The sequence below is a fragment of the Rhododendron vialii genome, chromosome 5a (genome assembly GCF_030253575.1).
Source record: "Rhododendron vialii isolate Sample 1 chromosome 5a, ASM3025357v1".
Taxonomy (NCBI): domain Eukaryota; kingdom Viridiplantae; phylum Streptophyta; class Magnoliopsida; order Ericales; family Ericaceae; genus Rhododendron; species Rhododendron vialii.
Window position 1 is genome coordinate 15,227,686 of NC_080561.1, and position 19,826 is coordinate 15,247,511.

Genomic DNA, 19,826 nt, shown 5'->3' on the forward strand with positions numbered 1-19,826 from the left:
TAATGTGAATGCATGGGAACCTAGGCATCAAACTGTTAGAATGGGTATAAATAACCACATATGTCAACAGCCTACAATACCTTATCATTTACAAAGAATAGGTAACCACATATGTAAACAACCTTCAATACCTTATTTGTTCTGTTTTTGTGAGGGTCACAAAGAACAAATAACCATAGATGTCAACAGCCTAAAACATTTTATATAGAGTATGCATATACTCAAATACCCACATCCGTCGAACAAAGTTAACCCAGAGAATTCATGAAAGCAGATGACCACATATGTTCAACAAAACTTTACTCAAAAGCCCTGATTTTGCACAAAAAAAAACCCTAATCAATTCAAAGTCACTACAAATGGATTATAATGCACAAACAAAATCCTAATTAGTTTGAAGTCATTACAAACGAACTACGATACGCAAGACGAATAACCCTAATCAATTCCACAAAACAAAACTCGAATGAACAGGCTCAAAATCTTAACCATTGTATTTAAATCTTTAATCAAACACTAATAAGTATCATCAATCTACTAAACTATTAGATTCAAACTTGTTTAGAAAGATTAGATACCCTAAACTTACTACAAGGGACGATGAAGAAGATGATTCGTATGACGACGAAGGCGATAGGGATGATGACGAAGGCAGCGACGATGACGACAATGGAGGGGATGGGGACGGCGAGGGAAAAGGCGACTGGGATGGCGATGGGGGTGGCAATAGGGAGCAAATCTGTGGAGTCCTTTCCGTTTCTCTCTATTCAGCTGTCTCTGCTTGTTTTCCTTTTGGAGGGAGAAACTCTTTTTTTCCTAACTATAAAGGAAGGGTATATTTGTCTTTGAAAATGTTACAACTAGAAGCGTGGACTTATGGTCTTATAGAATGTTAGGGTGGACTTGTTGGCTTATAGGAACCTTATAGTGGACCTATCAAAAAATATGTGCATACCGATAACAAATTTCTTCAACGGCGTTAAAATCACTCCAGTATTGATCACATACATAAGTGCCTATTATTACAATATCACATTATTTTCTTAATTTATAGACCTGGGAATTTTTAGTAAGATTTTATAACTACACGATACCAAAGGCCCGGGGTGATTCTAAAATCACTAGTCATGTCGCAAATTCAATCCATGTGAATTTGAGTCATGACAGAGTTGGTAATTGGTATTAGAGTTGTTCCCGATCGAAAGTGTGGATGTCCACATCACTTGGGAGATTATTTGAGGTCATAGGCAAATAGGTAGTTTCCCATCGTTTGGGAATAATTCTTACCTAGGACAAGTGGGTTATTTTACAAAGGAAAAAGTGTTAACCTTCCAGTAAATTCAACTATCCAACTCTTTTCTCTCTCTAAAAATGAGAGAACCTCTCTCTAACCCTAAAATAGCCGCCACACTTCATCTTCTCCTTCCCTCATCACCCCTTGGTTTTATACCCAAATTTGGGTGGTACGAGGGGAGGAACCAATCCTTACCTTCAAATCTGGTTTTCCTTTCCCCTTCTCCACCAAAACCGCTTGTCATTCGCCACTGCTCTGCTTCTAGGTTTGTAGTCATCGGCTTGGAAGCTTGATCAGTAGGGGGCTACGCAAGAGAAGGGCTACTCAATGACGAAAGGGAGTGTATTTTTTGCTTTATTTTATTTTTTTCCGAATTTAGTTCGGTTTCTATCTGGATTAGTTCGGTTTATGTTCGGATTTAGTCAGGTGATTTGTTGGTCATGTGCTTGATACTCCCTCCGTCTCTAAATAAGTGTCCGGCGCGCAAATCTAGGCCTTAAAAAAGAAGCAGTTGTTTCATTAAAAATATCAATTTTTTTCACAAATCAATAGATAACAATGAGTTCTATTAGATTATGAAAAAAAATTAAATTTTTTAATAAAAAATATGCATGTTTTGTAAAGCCTAGTTTTGCGTGCCGGATACTTATTTGGAGATGGAGGAAGTATTAATTTTATTTTCTACGTACATGATCTTGCTAGGCGAGTTTGTAATAGGACTACACATATTGTGCTTTATTTGCCCTCTTTAATGGTTTGTCTGGTCTGTAGATGCCCATTTCCCCCCATGGGGTTTCTCTCTGTTGTGTAGGCTTTCACCTCACAATTGAATACAACTTCTCACATGATAAGCACCCAATAATGCATATTATTGGTGCTTAAGTCCTTATCTTTACCACTTTATGTTTAGTTAATTTAGCTTTTTATTTGATATTGCAAGTAGGGTATGTTAATTCCATTTTGTATGAAAACCGCTTAATAAGAGGGTTTTAAAGCTTAAAGCAAGCCAGAGGCGTCCAAGACTCAAGATGATCAAGAATGGAGTCACCAAGGCCCAAGAACGAGAGTCGAAGACCCGACGAGTGGCCAAGACCTTTGGAAGCCAAGCCGGAGGCCAAAAGCTGAAGAGCCCAAGAATTCGAAGGCAATATCGATACGACGTTCTTCCGTATCGATACTCGGTTGAAACAGAGAAACTAGGAAATGCCAATTGCAATTGGGTATCGATACAGCGTTTTGTTGTATTGATACCGGTTCACTACAGCAGCCTAGTGGATTTGTCTCAAAGCTATCCGGTATCGATACAAGAGTTTCTTGTATCGATACCGAAGGCCTTCGCAACGAATTTTTAGGTCGTTTTTGGGATATTTCGTGCGCGAATGAGGGCCAGTATATAAACCTCATTATGTCACAATATCCAAGGACACTACATTGCACTTTTCAGATCTAGAATAGGATTTTCATTTCTTGTTGCTTACTCTTGCTATTGTATCAATACCGAAGGCCTTCGCAACGAATTTTTAGGTCGTTTTTGGGATATTTCGTGCGTGAATGAGGGCCAATATATAGACCTCATTATGTCACAAAATCCAAGGACACTACATTGCACTTTTCAGATCTAGAATAGGATTTTCATTTTTTGTTGCTTACTCTTGCTATTGTTCTTCATTGTTCTTAGTGTTCTTAGTTAATTCTACCCTTTTCTTCCTTAGATAATCATAGTTTGTTATTTTACCCTTCATTAAAGTTGTAGCTACGCTTTTGATCTATCGTAATGTCTAGTTTAATTTGAATTCCATTATGGTTTCAATAATTAGCTTTGTTGATTCAATTCCTAGCATGAGTGAGTAGTTAATTAGGCTTGGTCATGGGGTGATTAGCACTCCGTGACTTGGGTTGATCATGCTTTTCTCTCAATAAATCTTCATGTTTAGTTCAAAAATCAAGGTAGTTCGTGTTTGTCTATCAAATCTCGATGGTGTTAACCTCTTTGATCATGCGTAGACAAGAGCGAGCCTACTTGCCATGCATTGATGCTTAGAGCTATGTCATCCATTGCGTTTGCTAGATGAATACTAGAACTCTCTTGGTGTTTCGACTCATTTTCTAGTAAATGGGCTTAATGATAAACCTTCCGGGTTGGGAGATCTCAACCCGAGAAATTCAAAAGGAAAGCTGATTGATTCTAGTTATGAGTGTTAAAATCCCCTAGACCTAGCCGCTTTGTTAAATTATTTTCAAATCATACTTTTATCGCACACTTTCTTCGTTTCAAACTACGCCTAAAAGTTTGCCGTCTAAAGGCCACAATTCTTACTCCTACATATCCAATCAAGCCATGATGATATTCTCTTGGGTACGATCCCGGACTTCCGGATTATTATGCTTCAATGGACGTATTGACCCTACGCTTAGGGTGATCATATATTGATATATAGACAGACAAAGCATCACATTTGCCAAAAATAAAAATAAAATCAAAGTGCACAACGGAAGCCTGGATTTAGTTTCATTTAAAAAAAACTAGTTTTTTTAGAGAAAAAAAAAAGCTATTTATTTTGAACGGTAAAATTTTGAGGACGAAATTTTTGAAGTTGGGGAGTTTGTAACGACCCATATTTTTAACTGTAACAACTATATTTAAAATAAATGATTTTTCATAAAGGTATACTTGGTTCACGGCTTTTATACTTGGAATAGGTATATTATCTTGTACCAACCAATTATTCAATGCATATCAGTCCAATAATTGTCAGAGCATCTGTAGTGGAATAAGTAAAAGTGAATAATCAAAACTTGCCACATCACATTTTGACATTTTGAAGTTGCTAAAGTTAGCATTGTTAAGTTCCACATTGGTTATTTTTTGCCCAAAATCATAATGAGTTAGAAAAAATTTAAATCTAACGGTTAGTTTTTTTCTTCTCAATCTAAATGGTCTATATTGAATGGCATTTTAGTAAAATTAATGAAAGTGGACAGTATTTGTTAAAATCTATAAAGTGATTAATATTGCTAAATGCACAACCGCTTGCCAAGGTAGAGAGTGAGTTTCACCTACTAATAAAGCATTTGCTTTGATTGAGAAGATGTGGGGTCCAATAAATTTGGTTATTGGCGAAAGGTGGATGTGATTTTTGCACTCCACCAGAGACGGAGGTAAGTATGGGCATATGGGGGCCACGGGCCCCGCGTGGTTCTGAAATTTCATAATTATCTAAGTTTTTTTCGTTTAAATAAAAATAGTTGATCAGAAAAAATATTTTCAACTATAAATATATATTGTTAGAACACATGTTTCGGATGGAGAATGAATTTCTCACAAATATTTTGGTTATATTTATTGAGAAGGAAATTATTGCAACGATTAGTTTCAACTCAATCATATATATACAGGTGAATTTCGGATCTAAGGTATCGTAAAAATTTCATTTTGATACATGCTTGAGGTGTAACGAATTGAAAGACTTTAATTTTTTCACCTTTTAGTTATTTTTGGTTTGTTAAGATCGCCTAGATATTGTGTTTCGTAACGGGTATTATTTGGTCATCCAGATATTTTATATTCTTGAACATTAAAATTTCATAATTTTATTGTTTATGTTGTGACTGGCCCCCTCGCATAAAAAATCCTGGTTCCGTCCGTGCACTCCACTTTTTTTTTTTTAAGACAGAAAGTGGAGTGCCAATGGTTAAAACTGAAGGGCCAAAATCAATTTCCTTTTGATTATTCAAGAGCCAAAATTTGATGAGTTGCTAAGAGGTTGATAAGTTTGGTTATTCCAATGTGAGCTCTTTTTTGAGCAAATGTTGCTAAAATAAGCAACTTTTTGGTTTTGATTATTCCTCTACTGATGCTCTCAGAGGAGTTATTGTGCTATGAAAAGTAGTTGAAGGATGTGTTAGCAGTTGATTATCTAATGAGATTATGCGTGGAATTGGATGCTGCAGATACGGTCCCCTTTGATATATTCCCTTATATCAGATTGTGTGTGCGCTTTTGCATTGGGAGTTCAGTAGCCTAAGTCTTCATATTTTGGTTCATGACTAGTGGCATTGCAACGTGCATTGGTTATCGCTGTTGATTTATCAGCGCGAAGAAGTGAAGCTAGCAAATTAACGAAAGAATGACCTAGCTAGTGAACCATGCATGACCAACGTGGAAAATATGAGTGGAATATGGGACCTTGAATAGTGATGCTAGTGAATGACCTAGCTAGCAATTAGCATGCCCGTGAGAAATATGAGTCAAGAACTTTTTTGCTCCTCTCGTCAACAATTAGTTGCAACTCTTGCTCCTGATCTCATTTTATGCCAGTCAAACGAAATTCCCATAATTTAACTCAGACATAGTACGTTCAACCCTTCGAGCGATATAATGTCAACAAACTTCCTCTATATAACAAAGAGCTTTGTAAATGTATGAACATTGTAATTTGTTTATGCATCGTTTATCTCTCAGATACAAAGGTAGATGAAAATTAAAACAATGCTGCAAGAGACTGACAAGGAGATGGACTCCAAATTTTTGCGGAAGATTCCCGAGGACAAAGGAAAATGGGAAGAAGGAGAAAGGAAAGATGAGATGTTTTGTGTGCATTCGAAACGTGGTTTTCCATTGTCCAAATTACGTGAATAGAAAAAGCATGGAGTCCGTGCTTCTAACCCAATGCATGGTGAATGCAGGATACCAGAGGCATAACACAATACTGACTGAGTATGTTTTAATTCAGCAGTACAATGCTAAAAATTGCATAATTACAGTGCAAATACAGAAGTATCCATATATAGACCACCCAACTTGAGATAGGACAATTAGGGTCTATTTAGCTCTCTCTGCAACCAACCCTCCGCGATTATCTTCTCCATCATCCATCTCATTTGAACCTAAAACTTTCCAATTACCTCAAAAACCAGTTCAAATAATCCCCTGCACCTCTCTCAAATATAATTTCTTTAGCATTATGCTACCTGCATCAAAAACATCACCAATTGTCTCTCATTTTGTAAGTAGCAGAGGATCCCATAACGAAAAGGGTTATGAGGTTATATTAGTAAACATAAAATCAACATAAATTTTCCCTTACGTAAGGTTTGGCTAGGGACGTCGGTACACTACAATTGAATTCGTTATGTTCGAGAAACCAGGCAACCAAAACATGTCATCCAACAAAAATTCGGTTTCCACGTGTCCAGAATTTTGTTGCTGGGAATGCTGCTAAATGAAGTAATAAGTGCACAAAGAAAAAAAGAATCAGCAACTTGGGACAATGGGAAGCTAATCCTTCATTTTAACAGGCTTATCACCATGGAAGGCACCTCACAGCCAGAGATCTCAAGAAGCCTTCGATTTAAACTTCAGATCACTTACATGCAAACAATTATTGAGTTGGGTACATTCATAAGAAATTTTGCCCTGATTTTAATTGGAATGTAGACAGTGGCTTGGTCCCCCAACTTTGTCGCAGCTTACAACAAATTAACCGCATTCTCCCCTCTTGAGCATGATCAAACAATTTAACCGACCATCGAGCATATACATGTGTAGATTACACTAGCCAAAATGCAATATATTACCCAATAAATGCAGAATAACTTCAGAAAAAAGGTCCAATAAAGTAAAATAAGACATTATTCACCACACTTGTGATTTTGTTCATAGTGAAATGACCTGTAAACAAATATGAACACAATATGCCAATCCATTATCCTCTTTCCCTTACATCAGCAATTTGGGGACTGGAGGCTTGCATCGGCGATCCCTGCAAAGTTAACGGTGGTAAATAACCCGGAGAAAGTGAAAAAAAGAGAACACCATTGAATACTTCTATCGATGCTTAGAAATCGTCCAACTCTTCAGCATGCATGTCTGTTTTAACCAAAAATATTTGCCAGAAAAGATGCTGCCTTTTATTTTCTGGGCCAAAAATATTTGCCAGAAGATACTGCCTTCCATGTTCTGTGCCAAAAATATTTGATTTCATTCTGCTGTAAGGAATACAAACCTTCAATTTCATGGACACAGAACGTATCCGCTTCATCTCATATATACTGAGCAAAAAAATAACTACCACTCCATGGAGTGAGCTCTCCGGAGGAGACGTGGTGGCCTTCGGTTATCCACAACTGGAACTACTTTCTCCATGAGCTGCAAATAAAGAGAAGCACAAATCAGTAGCAAATTAGAATTGTAGAACATGGTCTTTAACTCGAAATTGTAAGTCAGCAGGCATTTCCGTCACCAATCAATTTCACCTTCCCACCCCCACCCCCCCCCCCCCCCCCCCCCCCAAGCTATTGACATTACATGTACAAACAATTGATATCCTTGATTGTCTGAAAAGAGTACAAGATTATTACTCCACAAAACTATACACCAAAACACAGACGCGCACACAAACCGGAGGCGCAATATTCTGCCAGCGAATGTAACCCAACAACCTGCCGCGACTCAATCCTAAAACCTAGCACTTCTTAAAGTAACCGATAGTAACTCTAGCGACAACATGAAAAACTGCAAGGGAACCCAATCCGAAAACCTAGGTGTTTGTAAAGTTATTTTATTAGAATAATGTACCAAAAAAGAATATCACGCCAGGAGGAATACAAATGAACATGACAAATTGTACATAAGAGCCTCATAGTAATCTTCACCTTGGAAAACCAGGTTAAATTATTAGGACAGATTTAGTTTCGTTTCAAAGAATAACAGCAGTCTCCTTTATTTCGAGTGTAGTCAATTTACAGCATTAAGACGTCTTCTGTTCACCAAGTGGTCATATGTAGGGTACATGACTACTAAAGCAACATGACATGGGTATGTAAGTCACCCTTTCCCTATTTTCCATCTTGGCTGGATGCCAGTTCTATCCCAAGAAACTCTCTATACTTTATCACAATGATTGGAAACTGCAGAGTATTCCCTAGTGATGAACCCAAGTACTGAGTTGGACCATTAGGTAAAGTCAGTATAAAAATATAAGTGCAGTTGTATAGAAAAAGGTGCAGCAGGTAGTTCCACTGACTCTAGAAACAAAAGATAAATTGATGGAAGCCACCCTGCCAACTTTGTGTTCATGTTCCGATATAAGTATCGACTAAAAGAGCATAGAGATCAGAACTAATTCCATACCCGTTTAAACCGTTCCCTAGTTCGCTCACCCTGCAATCAAAAGCATTTTATTAGTACATAGGTTTCAACAAACACTAGGTCACAAACAAATATTGTGAAGTTGCAACAGCATGACAAGAAAAAACAAAAGTGGAAAGCACCACTCCTAACCTACAAAGCACTGACACTACTTGGAGATCTCTGTACCCATGTCCGACACGCCGGAAGACGTATGGGACATGCCACGTGGCTTGTCCCTTGAATTTAATTGATTTTTTGGAGTGGGACACTGGCGAACATGCAAGGGACACGTACGGGCTTGGCGAGGTCTAATATGTAACTTTTTATTTTCCGGGGAGTAAATATGTTAGTACTTTAAATACTTGGGCTGATAGTGTGATAGAGTCTAAAAATGAACCTCTATCAGTGTGTCAATCCCCAAAAAAGAAAGAAGACAGTCCTGGCTTGAAGCACTAGATCGTTCAATCGGGAACATCATGTCCCCCACACCACCGCCCCCCCACCCCCCCTCGCTGGTTGTATACGTACATATACAAGTATACCCGTAAATGTCTCCCTTCATTCCTAATTGTTGGTCCACTATTCCAACTTGGGATGTTTCAAAATGTTTGTCCCACTTCAAAAATCTCTAATCTAAAATTGTTACATTTCCAAAACTCTCATCAATGTACTACAAATGAGTTACACTAAGGGGCAATAAAGGAAATAACACTTAGAGATTTGACTTAAAGTGTAATCACTACATGTTCCTTTAAAAAGTTGAAATGACTAACAATTAGGAACGGAGGGAGTAGTAAATAAAAATGTACATACATGAGTAAATAGTAAATATATATATTCGTGTATATATCACAGTATGTATGTGTGTGTATGTGTTATGGTACTTTTATATATATATACACAGTCCGGATCCAATGAGGGATCCCTTAAAGCCTTACGGTGCGGGACTCCCCTTTCCCGATCGAATTGCGACGATCCGAACCGTTCAATGTGTGCAGAATGTAATTTTAAGGGTGCCCGCGAGAAATTAACAAAAAAAATGATCGGGAAAGGTTTGATTTTGAGCAGTTTTTATTTGAACCGTTCAATAAAAAACTGTTCGGATCAAGCCCTTCCCAGTCATTTTTTTTGCTGATTTCTCACGGGTACCCTTAAAATCACGTTCTGATCACATTGAGCGGCTCAGATTATCAAAATTTGATCGGGAACTATGAGATGTTTTTTTGGGTGTCCCCGGAACCGCCCCGAATATATATATAGAGGAATTTTCAAGTGAGGGACTTTCATTTCCCGATCAAATTTTGAAAATCCAAACCGTTCAATGTGTGCAGAACGTAATTTTAAAGGTCCCCGCAAGAAATCAGCAAAAAAAATGACCGGGAAGGGCGTCATCCGAGCAGTTTTTTTTGAACCGTTCAATGAAAACTGCTCGGATGAAGCCCTTCCCGGTCATTTTTTTTGTTGATTTCTCACGGGGACCCTTAAAATCACGTTCTAATCACTTTGAGCGGCTCGGATCATCGAAATTCAATCGGGAAGAGGAGTCCCGCATTTTAATAAAATGAGGGATCCATCATATATATATATATATATATATATATATATATATATATATATATACATACATACTTATATGTATATGTATGTATTTATATATACATATATACAGTCAGGATCAAGTCAGGAGGTGTGGACCGGAGCTCCGGTCCGCACCTCCCCATTTCTCACGTTTCCCGATTGAATTTCGATGATCTGAGCTGCTCAATGTGATTTTTGCCAATTTCTCGCGGGTACCCTTAAAATCACGTTCTGAACACATTGAGCAGCTCGGATCATCGAAATTCAATCGGGAAATGGGAGGTGCGGACAGTAAGGGTGTGGACTTGATCCGGACTATACATATATATATATGTATTTATATATATGTAGGCGGTTCCGGAGACCCTTAAAAAAATCTCTAAAAAAACTTTCCAAATCTTAATCTCATAGTTCCCGATCAAATTTTGATGATCCGAGCCGCTCAATGTGTTCAGAATGTGATTTTAAGGGTGCCTGCGAGAAATTGGCAAAAAAAATAACCGGGAAGGGCTTTATTTGAGCAGTTTTTTATTGAACCGTTCAATAAAGTTCAATAAAAAACTGTTCAGATGAAGCCCTTCCTGATCATTTTTTTTGTTGATTTCTCGCAGGTACTCTTAAAATCACGCTCTGATTACATTGAGCAGCTCGGATCATCAAAATTCGATCAAAAACTTGGAGGGATTTTTTTAAGGGTACCTGGAACCACCCCGAGCCGTTCAATGAATTTAAAACATATTATTAAGGGGTCCCATAAAAAATAAACTCATTTGTGTATCGGTAAGGGCTTGATCGGCTCATTTAGTTGATTCATGTCAAATTTGACAGAATAAAATTAAACGAGCCAATCAAGCCCTTACTGATATCCAAATGAGTTGATTTTTTACGTGAACTCTTAAAAACATGTTTTAAACAAATTGAACGGCTTTGATTATTCGTGTGGGGCTCCAAAAAATGTATTGGCAAATGTATTGTTTTTAGAACTGAGTCCCCTTCTACTAAGAGATCCCTCATTTGGCTTAAATGCGGACCTCTCATTTCTGGGTCATATTTTGATAATCCGAACTGTTCAACTTGTTTAAAACATGTTTTAAGGGTACTCGCGAGAAACCAGCTCAAAATATGACCGGAAAGTGCTTGATCTAAACAGTTTTTCATAAAGCTTGACAGGAACTGTTTTATGAAAAAAATAGTTGGATAAAGCACTTCCCGATTATATTTTGATCCGATTTCTCGCGGGTACCCTTAAGAACATGTTTTAAACAAGTTGAACGGTTTGGATCATCAAAACATGACTCGGGAGACTCCAAACTTTGAGGTCCGCATTTATGGCCCTCATTTTAAGGTCTTTACATATACATATCCAAACCGCCAAGGGATCCCTCATTTGTTAAAATGCGGACTTCCCATTTCCGGGTCATATTATTATCCAAACTGTTCAACTTGTTTAGAACATGTTTTTAAGGATACCCGTGAGAAATCAGCTCAAAATATGACTGGAACGTGTTTAAAATATGACCGGGAAGTGCTTGATCCAAACAGTTTTTCATAAAACTCGATTAAAAACTATTTGGATCAAGTGCTCAAATTTTCAATCTGTTTGGATCGGTGTAAAGATCTTATTTTTCTGATCATATTATTCTAAAGAGTCATTAATTTTTATCTTTAGGGCTATCATAATTAAAAATTTACTTTTTATTTAGGATCCTTTAGAGCAGATACTTGATTATAAGAGCTTTAGAAATAAAAATTAATCATAACCTTTTAGCATAAAATGATCAGATAAATAAGATCTTCACACCAGTTTACACGGATTGAAAATTAGAGCGCTTAATTTTTAACCATATTTTTAATATATAAACAGTCTAAATTCTATATAAAGAACTCAGTCTTTTAAAAAAAAATTATGTGTCAATCTCTATAAAATGCCTCCCAAGATTCTGATATATGAACCTTGTAAAAAAAAAGAAGTGCTCCAATTTTCAATCTGTTTGAACCGGTGCAAAGATCTTATTTTTTTGATCATTTTATCCTAAAGGGTCATTATTATTTTTTATCTCTAAGGCTCTCATAATCAAGTATCTACTCTATAGGGTCCCAAACAGGGACTGACATTTTCCGTCTAAATTTCTAACTTCCGTTATCTATCGGACTAAGTAAGTAACGATATGATAGTTGAGGGGATGAAATCGTCAAATTGATAGTTTAGAGACTAAGTAGAGAAAAAGTGCATAGTTTGGGGGATAAAAAAAAAACTCTAAATATATTTATTTTAAACCAGTATGGATAAACCTTATGCCTCATACATACATAATAACAATTTTAACCCAAAATATTTAAAGCTTAGTTAAGACAGTGCCGCTCCTACGTCAGGAGTGCGCTCCTGTGCTCCCAACTAAGGAGCTTGACGGGATCTTGCTCCTTATGAAGATGGGAGCTTTTGTACAATCCTTATATCGAAAAAATAGGGATTTAACTCATAAATTGGTCTTTGATTTAACTCATAGATATAGCCCAAGTCATGATACCTTAAAAAGAAAACCATATATTGTAACACTAGCCCATTTTTTACACTTATGGTGGACTTGAACCATGTTTTACTCCCTAAAATGATTGTACTTTTAAAGTGTATATTCTATGCCTACATATTTTTGTAATATATGAACACGATGCTTTTATTCTCCCAACCTTGGGAGCTTCTATATTCGCCCGCTCCAGCACCCATTCCTGCTTCGTGCAACTAAGATTTAAGGTAAACCCTAAAAAAAAAGGAAAACATTTTAACCTCTACATTCGCGTTCCCCACTGAAAAAAATTAACTAAAGTTAATGGACACGCCACGCGGCATGTCTCATATGTTCTTTGACGTGTCCCAGCATATCAGACATGGATACGGCGACCTCTAGGAGGATCAGTGCTTCATAGGTGATAACCAACAAAAATTTTGCACTGGTTTCAAATGCAAGTGATACCATTTTTTATCCCAGAAAACAAGTTAGGATCAGCTGACTGACATTTCTTTTCTTTTTTTTGGGTAAATCTGAATGACATTTCTTTTAAGAAGAGAACATGATATCACAACTAAATTCAAGGCTCAAGGGTGAGCATGTCTTTGAAAGCTAGCTTCACTGTCAAACATGATTGCTAGTTGCTACAAGACATACTCTAATTATCTGACCAGGAAAACTCTGATCATTAATGAAGAATCTCATCACAGAGTCACACAACTCTTCGAAAACTCTACAATGATTTTGGAATGTGTGACATCAAGGTGAAACAAAACCAGTTCCATCTTGCGAAGAAAATTAACTTATAACACACGGGGATGCTGTTCAAAATTTCAATTATTCACTAGCAAAAAAGAGTGTAGCAGCTAAACAGGGAAACACAATTCCAACTAATTTTTTAGATTTCAAAATTTACCTTCTCTTTCAGCAGCTTTTCATTTTCCTCCTCTAACTTCACTGCCAAAGATTCTAGCTCCACTTGGTATGCCTACAATCCAAACTCAAGTAATGATAACTCAATAAAGTACATTAATACCACAAAGCAAAAAGGGCAGCTATACATCACCACCAATCATACCAGCTTTACATGGAGTTGAGTTTTGTTCACCCTCCACTTAAGAGGGTGAACATTACCCTTTCTTATTGGTTGAAATGATGTGGACCCCACCACAAAGTGATATCATGTTTACCAAAAAGTGTATTGCATGGTAAGCATGATATCACTTTGTGGTGGAGTCTACACCATTTCAACCATAAGAGAGAGGGTAATGTTCACCCTCTTTTAAGGAGGGTGAACAAAATTGCACTCACTTTATATGTGTCAGAGTAGAATTCGCATATATTTTCAAAACAATAGAACCAAGTAAAGTATAATTCCTCGGAAACAGAAGGTTGTTTGAGAAAAACAAATCACCTGCTTTCTCTCCCTAGACCTGGCTGCAGACTCTCTGTTCTTAATCATCCTCCGCTGTCTCTGCTGTGCAGCTTTATCCAAAGGTTCCAAAATAGCTCGCCTCTTCCCTCTCCCTCCAATCACTTCCTCTCCATCCCCAAACCCTCCTACCACTACTACTCCACCACTAATTTGGCGTGGCGGAAATGGACTCATCATCGCCATCGAATCGAACCCGCGTATACTACCTCCGCTCAACCTCACCTTTACGTCCTCCTCCTCCTCCTCCACTGCCTCGGCCTTGGCAAGAAAATCCTCCAACGTCATCATCTCATCCGGCGCCTCCTCCTTACACTTCCTCCTGCCGGCCACAATCTCCTTCCACACGTCATCTACCGTCTTCTTCTTCTCCGTCGTCATCACACTTATTCTCTCCTGCCCCCCCATCGGTACTACTCCACCGTTAGTCTCAGTATCGCTAATTGCCATCACTGCTCCGGCTGCATCCAACAACGTGATCTCGGCATCGAGAAGCGTGCTCTCGGCGGCGGCGGTCTGGTCTTCTCCATACTCCTTATTCCTCAGCAGTAGGTTATCCACCATGGCCATCGAGCATAGACTGTTGTTGCTGCTGTTGTTCTTGATCAGATGGACACGATTGTTGTGACTGTGGAGATCGGATATTGATGAGGATTTTGTTGATGCTGAAAATAACGAACAAGACCTTTTTTGTCTTAGATCTGAGTTTCTCGAAGCCGAAGAGGACACTGCTTTTGATGATGCCATCTCCTGCAGCGGACGGATTTCTAGTCTAAGTGTCACGACCCAAGTTTCATACACCGATTATGTCATTTTTAGATGCAATTACCTATAAACTATGTGCAAGCGAAGATTATAAGCACCAATGGAAACGACATTCATAGTTCACCAAAGAACAAGAATCTTACAAAAGTTCTATTTTGATTACATAAACCGTTAAAGAACAAGCTACAAACACAAGTTGATACTTTAAAGCCAAAAAAATGTCAAAACTTGTCATTTCATAAAAAAAAATCCTATACTATCATACTAAATTTAAAAATGCATAAGATTCAAACCTTAAAAATCTAAAATCCATTTCTAAACTCACCGAAAGTCATGCGATACTATTGAAACCTTGCTTCTTTTTTTTTTTTTTTCATTTGGTCATGTCATGAAATGTAAGTTCAACTAAAAGAATAGACAAAAATGAACCGCTTCTAAATATACTAAAGAACTCAAATTAGCCACCAAGGCTCCATAACATAACATAAACTTTACAAACTTCAACTACAAAAAATACAAGGTTTTTCTTACATTCACCAAAGACAGAATTTTTTTCATTATTTCTAGAGTAAAATCTAACATTATCATTACATATCCAAGTCAAAAATATAAAGGTAGTCGAATTGGCGACTCCCAAGGACTAACAAACTAATACTTAGATCAAGTCGTCCACCAAGCCCATCAAAGCTTGTTCTTCTCCTTTCGAACCTATAAAGTAGTGGTGAGCACGACCACCCACATATAATCTACTAAACAAAAAAATATGAAAGTAAACACGTCTTCATATTCAAAAATGTTTATTCATATTGAACCCATTGTAATAGACTCCAAAAAAAATTGCATAACAAGGTAATAAATGATCAAAACTAATTACCCAAATAAATCAAGTCCTTAAAACATATCAGAAGTCAGATCCTTCAATTTAACTAGTTGAAAATAAGAGCACATAAACCTGACGGTCCAAGTCCAACTCCATCGAGTCTAACTCATCAAAGGTTGTGTACGAATTCTAGGCGACTTCAAAAGTCCCCAAAATAATCCAAATTTATGTGCTACTAACTCAAAGGCCTATGGGGCACCTTAACCCGCGTGGGTTTACGGACTACAACGACAGACAAACTCATTATCCATATGTTTCCAGCTACAAAACACATATAAAATGGCCAAGCTAGACTTCAATACGTGGCTCACTAGCCCAAATAATGAGTATCAAATCCCAAATCAATCCAAGTAAACCCAACACACAACTAATGTCAAATATCAGATTCTTAACCTTTACTTAAAAAATCAAGAAAATCCAAATATCAACACTCAAGATTCTTGGCTTACATGTAAATCACATTTTTCTTAATCAAGTCGACTCTTCAACTACTTACCATTTACACCACTATAGATATAAAATAAAATAAAATGTGCTCTTCATAAGTACCAACAATTCATCTACATACCCAAAATATTGCCTTTAGCTAACTAGTATCCATTATCAACAAAGTAAACTTAACCCAATATGACAAAATCCTTAGGCATAATAATCCTACGAAATCAATTGAACACTAGATCCATCAATTTCGATCTACAAGTAAAATTCCAAGTTTACACAAGGCAATTCAAATTAGGAATTTAAAAGAAAATCCTCTAACTGAACACTTCAAAATACGAAATTTTCAAACATTATACTTCCATTTCAAAGAAACAAGTAGAAAAACCTACCTACCTCAAGAGAAGAAAACCCCCAATTTGCCAAGAATCCCGAAGTAGTCCTAATGATATTTTGTTCGGATCAAAACACAGGGCTCTTCGCGTCAATCAACTTTGCTTCTTGCACTTTTCCAAGATTCGCAAGTATATCCGATTTTGTTTCGGAGAAGAAGAAGATGGGTTGGTACAATTTTTGTTCTTTGATCTCTAAACTACAGTATATGGGAAAATTTCAAAACAGTTCCTGAACTTTCAGAACTTTACAAGAAATACGTTTTGTGCTTCTATTGAAATTTTTGCTTATTAAAAAAAAGAACATAAACTTTAAATAATGATATAAAGACACCTAAACTTATTATTTTGTAACCAATTAGCTCCTGTCGTTTCATTCCGTCAATTTGTAATTGATGGAACTAACGGAAGGCGTTAAGCCTTTTTTTTTTATTTTTTACTTTCAAAAACTATTTTCAACTCTTTATTTTTTTAATAAAAAATTATAAAATATGTAATAAAGTTTTTTTTCTTACTATTTATCAAAAAATACTTTAACCCCATTTTTTACTATTTACAAAACTAACTTTAACCTCTCTTTTTTAACCCCACATCAAACTGCCAAAGCCCTTGCCCCAATTTCAGAATTTGGAAATTACTTTTAACCTCTCTTTTTTAACCTTCATTATATTTTTTACTTTTTGATTTCAAAAATTACTTTTATCTAATTATTTTTTTCCTTATTATTTTTCAAAAAAATTAGTTTCACCCCCGTTTTTTTTTAACTATTTACGAAAATTGCTTTAATCTCCTTTTTTTACTTTTAAAATTTACCTTTCCCTCTCCCTCCTTTTTATTTATTTATAGAAATTCAACCTTACACCACCAATCAATCCCACAACCAAAGAGGGAAGGAGGGAGGAGGAAAAGGGAAAATTTTAAACTAAAATGTGGGGAGGAAAAGGAAAAATTTTAAAGTAAAACGGGGGGTTGTTTAAAGTTATTTTTGTAAATACTGAAATTTTGGGTAATTTATAGAAATAGTCCTCATAGTTTCACCCGAGTTTCATTTTCGTCCTTCAAGTATCAATTACAACTTTATTAACCTTCAAGTTAGGTTTTCGTACCAAATTGGTCTAATTGACAACTTTTGCCAGCCAAACTGGACGAAACAAATTAGATTGATGGCAGTTTGGACGTTGCAGTTCATACCAAGTTGGTCCAATTGATAACGTCTGCCCTCAATTTAATTTTTTCCGTCCAGTTTGGCTAATAAACATTATCAATTGGACCAATTTGGTACGAAAACCAAACTTGAAGGTCAAAAGAGTTGCAATTGATACTTGAATGACGAAAACGAGACTCGGGTGAAACTAGGAGGACCATTTTTATAAATTTCCCTGAAATTTTTTGATAAATAGTGCAGAAAAAAGAATTTTATGGATATTTATTTATTACTTTAAAAAATGAGTTAAAAATAATTTTTGAAAGTAAAAAAAAATTTAAAAAGAGGAAGGTTAACCCTTTTCGTTAGCTCCATCCATTTCAAATTGACGAAATTAGATGGCGGAGGCCTAATTGTTAACGGAATAATAAGTTCACGTGTCTTTTTGTCGTTAATTAAAGTTTAGGTTTTTTTTGTAATTTTTTTGAAAGTTCAAGGACATTTTTAAAATTTTCCCAAACCATAACACCCAAGTATGTTAATAGCAGATTAAATTCTACGAGATTGGCATTCTACGAGATTGGCGTGGTGAGAGTCACCTGAAAACAAATGACCTCAAAAAGTTTTTGGTTTGGAGCTCGACTCTCATCCATGTGCTATCGATTATTATGTTTGGTCAATCTTTAGGTTTGGAGCTCGACTCTCACCCACGTGCTATCGATTATTATGTTTGGTCAATCTTTATCTAGACGCTTTAATTTGGGAGAAAAATTTGAAATGGTTTCTATAGTTAAGTGTTTGTGTCAACTTAGTCCCTGTAGTTGTAATTGGCTCGATTTATACTCTGTATTTCCATTTTGTTCCAACTTGATCCAATTACTAACCGCCGTTAGCTTTTTTAACAGCAAAATCAAATGGCCCCTTTTTTGGGGGTTAAAACAGTAATTCTCTCATTCCCCTCTTACCCTAATATTAGAGGTGTGCACGGGTCGGGCGGTCAGGTTTGACTCCCGAACTCGATCCCGACCCGACATGGCGGGTAACAAATGTTTTAGGCCCGTAAATCGAACCGAAAAGAGGTAAGAACTGTCCGCAAACCCGATTCTTTATGTCGGGTCGGGTCCGACCAAAAACCGAATTAATCTTTATAAATTGGTCGAGTCAGGTAAGAAACGCACCAACCAGGGCCCCGAACCAAAATCTGATTTTTAATAGAAAATGAGCCTGTACCCGTCCGAAGCACATGTTCGACCCCGCCCAGGATCCTTTGGGTCAGGTCTAGTCTGCGGGTGGACGGATTTTTTGCACAGGCCTACCTAATATACCTCTGAACCAAAACACAACTCATTCTTTCATTCTCCATTGATAAGGAGGCGCCTGAGATGAAATTTGGTTATGTTTTCTGCAAAAAAATTTCCCTCTAATTCAGCATTTCATGATCAGCCATGAGGCAACATAACCACTAGTTTGTCTACCTATTCAACTTGTGGACAAATACTAAAATGCCTTATTTTTCTGCATAGTATTGAAAATGCATATAGAACCATGTCCAAAAGTCACAACATGATATAGATCCAAAAGTCACAACATAATAAAGAACCATGGCCAAAAGTTAGAATATTACATAAACTCGGGGGGTTGTTCGGCTAAATATGCCAAGTGGCTTATTTTTTTTACCCTTATTCAATTTTTTTCGCATTTGTTAATTTTTTTTTGTCAATTTTTTCAGAATTATTGCTTCGTCATGACGAGAGGAACCTAAAAAGTAAAAAATTACCATCGAAATCCAATTTTTTTGAATAAAGACGAAAAAATTGACTTATTGGTTTAGTTTTGTCTTTATTGGCTTATTTTTATCTTTATTTAAAAGGACTAACGGCAGTTAGCAATTGGACCAAATTGGTAAGTACATAGTATAAATCAAGCCAATTACAACTACAGAGACCAAGTTGACACAAACATTTAACTACAGAGACCATTTCGATTTTTTTCCCTTTAATTTGCCTATTTTATGAATTGATCCCCAATTAATCAGTGGGCGCCGCTATTCGCAGCCCTTTATTTTCTCCCATAGCCCATTACATTTCGGTAAATGGTTGTTGAAAATCATAAATAACGTTTCGGTAAATTGCTGTTGAAAACACGATTATATTTAGGTAACTACATGTCGAAAATATGTTCAACTTTCGGTAAACAACTGCCGAACATACATTTTCGGTAAATAGCTGTTGAAAAAAATATTATATTTCGGTAATTGAATGTTG

The 19,826-nt window shown here is 36.6% G+C and overlaps 1 protein-coding gene across 4 annotated transcripts; it reads right to left on the reverse strand.

The window, feature by feature from the left end:
- Window positions 1-6,843: 6,843 nt before the first annotated feature.
- On the reverse strand, window positions 6,844-16,640 carry LOC131326680 (G-box-binding factor 4). Of its 4 annotated transcripts, none has more exons than XR_009200074.1 (6): window positions 16,423-16,640; window positions 13,926-14,693; window positions 13,428-13,499; window positions 8,427-8,456; window positions 7,300-7,442; window positions 6,844-7,056 (listed from the first exon to the last, which is right to left on the reverse strand). XR_009200074.1 is itself a non-coding variant. In XM_058359538.1 (5 exons), the coding sequence occupies exons 2-5, from the start codon at window positions 14,688-14,690 to the stop codon at window positions 7,362-7,364; spliced, it is 948 nt and encodes a 315-aa protein (XP_058215521.1). In that variant the 5' UTR covers window positions 14,691-14,693; window positions 16,423-16,636; the 3' UTR covers window positions 7,063-7,361. The 4 variants fall into 4 exon arrangements, 2 of the variants coding, with proteins under 2 accessions (XP_058215521.1, XP_058215522.1); XR_009200075.1 differs by having other exon boundaries at window positions 16,419-16,636; XM_058359538.1 differs by lacking the exon at window positions 6,844-7,056 and having other exon boundaries at window positions 7,063-7,442; window positions 16,423-16,636.
- Between the last annotated feature and the right edge of the window lie 3,186 nt (window positions 16,641-19,826).